The sequence below is a fragment of the Orycteropus afer genome, unplaced genomic scaffold (genome assembly GCF_000298275.1).
Source record: "Orycteropus afer afer isolate SDZICR_OR568_19922 unplaced genomic scaffold, OryAfe1.0 scaffold00401, whole genome shotgun sequence".
Taxonomy (NCBI): domain Eukaryota; kingdom Metazoa; phylum Chordata; class Mammalia; order Tubulidentata; family Orycteropodidae; genus Orycteropus; species Orycteropus afer.
In genome coordinates this window covers 1,114,003-1,118,109 of record NW_006921988.1, presented here as the reverse complement: position 1 = coordinate 1,118,109, position 4,107 = coordinate 1,114,003, and the positions used below count along the sequence as shown (strand labels likewise).

At 37.7% G+C, this 4,107-nt stretch overlaps 1 protein-coding gene across 1 annotated transcript in view; it reads left to right on the top strand.

Annotated features, from left to right (window-relative positions):
* Nucleotides 1–4,107, top strand: part of CASK (calcium/calmodulin dependent serine protein kinase) — a 631,366-nt gene that overhangs the window by 583,132 nt on the left and 44,127 nt on the right. The window contains exon 16 of the mRNA XM_042782642.1: nt 2,487–2,565. Coding sequence (XP_042638576.1) covers nt 2,487–2,565 — 79 coding nt within the window. The remainder of the gene's footprint in view (nt 1–2,486; nt 2,566–4,107) is intronic.

Sequence of the window (4,107 nt, the reverse complement as noted above, 5' to 3'; positions counted from 1 at the left end):
AATCTACTTCCATAGTGATACTGCCTTGGAAACCAAGGAGGGGTCACTATGAGTCAGGTCCGACTCGAGGGTACATAACAGCAGCAACAACAACGTGTCCAACTATGCTAAGTCCACTCCCCCAGACAAATACATTCCCAATTATACCAGTGTTTTCCTGTTTGTAACATTCACCCATAGTTATCTATTGATTGGGACTCCCATAGTTGCAAGTGACAAAAACCCCACTTGAACTAGCTTAGGCAATGGGGGAAAGGCTTACGTAAACAAGGAAAGACCAGGAGTAGGCATGTAACCTAAACTGGGTTAATCCCTCCCTTGGAATTTATGAATTTAGGAACAGAGAAAACATGAGTCAATTCCTTCCTGCAGAAAAATGTTTTCCAAAAAATGTGGGGGTACATTGCCAGAAGAAGAGAGAGATTTGAGGCATATGAAATAAATGTTAACTAAAGGATCTCTGGTGGCATAGTGGGTAAGGCATTTGGCTGCTAATCAGAAAGTCGGTGGTTTAAACCCAGCAGCTGCTCCATAGAAGGAAGATGGGGCAATCTACTTCTGTATAGATTTACGGCCTCAGAAACCCAATGGGGGTTGCTGTGAGTCGGAATCAACTTGATGGCAGTGAGTCTAGTCTGGACAGTTGGTTTAGAGTGGACTTCTAGCTGTAAGGGACCTTGCCTTTCTTGCACATTACTGTGCCTAGCAGAGTGTCTGGCATATAATAGGTTCACAATAAGGTTGGCTGAACGAATATTTAAATTTACTAATTTCAAGGATGGAACTTCCATCACATTATCATTTCCCTTATGAAATTAGGTTCGACTTACACATTAATTTACAGCATTTTTCTGGGAACACCCCTCTTGGTAATCAGCATATATGCTGATTGAATATACAAATTGGAAATAAAACTTGCATGTTACAATTGAATGTTGAAACTAGAAACATTTTGGTAAAGCAAATTTTCACAATGCTTGCCTATCACTTCTGAGAACTGCAAAATAGGAACCATGCAAAATCATATTTTGTGGAATTATAGAAATTAAAATAGAGCCTAGATTATAAAGTCTTATGTTTTCATGAAGCTTTCTGATAGTGTTATTATCCAATGAATAAGACAGGACAGAGTCCCTACCCTTAGCCATCTCAAATTCAAGACCAGTTTTCACTAAGGGAGTTTATTAAAAATTCAGGTTTCTGGGCTGTATTGCAGACCTACTGAATCTAAATCCAAGCAGTGAATTTAAAAATCAGCATTATTTAAAAATTCCCTGTATGATTCTTCTGATCAACCAGGTGTAGTGCAAAGATATGTTTATGAAGGCTTATGTTATCACAGTGAATAACTGGAAAACAGAAACTAATCTACTTCATAGAATAATATTTTGGCATTAAAAATGATGGTGAAATTTCTGCTTCTGTCCAAAATGGAATAATAGGGACCAGATTTATCTTCTTTCCTGAAATGACCAAAAAGATCAAAAAACATGTTGATAAAATTTCATGAAACGGCAGACATTTTTAAGACATTGGTCATCAGGCAACAAAGGACAGTAATCCCTGAGAGATGGGAAGCAAGGGTAGTGAGTCCTATGATTGCCCCACCTTACGGCCCTGAGAGAATTTCCAGGCCGCAGCACAGGGAGAGGGGACAGAGGCAGAGCCAGGCAGGCTCCCTGAATTTCAAAGACAGAAAAATGCATGTATACTACTGTTATCAAACCAAACCAAGCTCACTGCCATTGGGTCAATTCTGACTCATAGCGACTCCCATTGGGTTTCCAAGGCTGTAAATTTCTATGAAAGCAGACTGCCTTATCTTTCTTTTGTAGAGCAGTTGGTGGGTTTGAACCACCAGCCTTTTGGTTAGCAGCCACCTGCTTTAACCATTATACTACCAGAGCTCCTTAAACCTATCTGTAGTCATAAGTTTACTCCTGTTTACCTATGCATATCTGATCATCCTGCCTGTCTACCTATTTATCCACTCATAGGTTAGTTTTTATTATTACTGATAATGTAGTATTCTGGATATGATAGTGTTTGCCTTTGTTGTCTGTACATCTTGTACATCTTTCCACATCTTTCTTTTCCTTAGTGATATCGTGCTAGTCACCCACTTTTGGTATACTACCTTTCCTTTCACCCAAATCAATACGTGTCTCTTTCCTAGCTAGCAATTTTCCCTCCCTTCCCATCCCTGCTAACCAACAAAGAAATTTTCCTTCCATGTGTAAGCCTTTCCTTGACTTTTTATAATGGTGGACTCATGTAATATTTGTCTGTGATTGACTTATTTTACTCACCATAATGTCCTCCAAGTTAATCCATATTGTGAGATGTTTCATGGATACTTCATTATTTTTTAATGTTGCATAGTTCTTTTGTTTTCTTAATTTTATCATTAAAATGATCCAGAACAAAATCACAAATATAAAAATGAGAAGTGTTACAGTATTCTACTTTTACTTATCTTTTTACAGGGAATCACTCTAAAAATGAATGAACTAAATCATTGTATTGTTGCAAGAATTATGCATGGGGGCATGATTCACAGGCAAGGTAAGTTTCATATATAATTCTTTCCTTCCTTAATTTCTTTTTCCCATAGCTAGTGGAGAAAGTGTTGTTGTTGTTTAATAACATATATATATAAGATCTGTTTAATTTATGGTCTGTATAAAATACCTGTTTTAATCATCTTTGGTTTTAATCACTGTTGGCCTCTGTTTGTTCTCCTTCATCTGTGCGTGCTCCAGCCTATAGATAATGGAGGGGAGGGTATATTAGAGTTCTGTTGCTGGAGCTTCTCTGGACCACTTTTGGATCCTGATTTATTAGAGAACATGAGAAATAAAGTGAAGTATCACATTGGGCCCCAGGATGTAAGGGAGACAACTATTTTGGGAGATAAGATATATATATGTGTGTGTGTGTGTGTGTGTATATATGTATATGTATGTATATGTATATATATGTATATGTGCATATACATACATACACACAAAGTTGAATAACGGTTCAAGAATTGCTTTCTCATTCAGGAATGAAATATACTATTTATAAATTAGGAAAGTATAACAACAAATAACAACCATTGCCATGGGGTTGGATGCAACCCATAGCGACCCCTCCTTGGGTTTCCGAGGTGGTATCACTGCGGAAGTAGATTGCCCAACCTTCCTTCCGGGGAGTGGCTGGCTGGTGGGTTTGAACCACCAGCCTTCTGGTTAGCAGTCAGTACCTTAGGCACTACACTACCAGAGCTCCCTAGGAAAGTATAGAGTTAGATAAATAATAGTACAAAAATTAAATGGTAGAATAAGAGATACCAAATCTACGAATCTATGATTATGTTCTTAATCCGTGGGACAATAAATACAGTCATTCTAAGGAGGCAGTTCACTAAGAACTGGAGTAGACAAAGAAGGAATTTTTGAGAACTGGAACTTCAGTTAACTCTAGAGGATGGGCAAGGTTTGGACAAGTAGAAGAAAAACATGTGGATTTAGGCTCCTCTTTGAAAGCACTGAGTTGTATATAATATGCACTAGTATTTAAAGGCTATTTCCAAAATTATTCTCCTGACAGATTCCCTTTCTTTGAGGTAGACTTATGTTTGTACTTAACATTCCTTACCCCCAGACAGCAAGAAATAGCATCCTAAGCGTTTTAGTGCCTTAGTCTCCTCTTTAAAGATGATCACTATGTATACAAGATGGTTTCTGGCATCATTGCTGCTTTCGGGGAATCTTTGTAAGCTTACCACACTGCCTCACACAGTGTACAGCACTCACATAGGAGGATGTTTGGTTTTAGATTCCAATATATATTTTGTCTTTCATTTTTACTAATTTGCCATATATTCAGAAAAGTGACAACATCATTTAAAAAATCTTCTTTTCTTATATTACTTATACTACTATGACCTCTAGGAGCTCTGGTAGCATAGTGCCTAAGGCACTTGACTGCTAACCAGAAGGCTGGCCTATAACAACAACAACAACAACAACTATGACCTCTAGCCTTTAACCCTTTCATGACCAAATTATTTTCTGCTCTGAACATTTTTGTTGATACCATGAATTTCCAGTAATAGAAAGC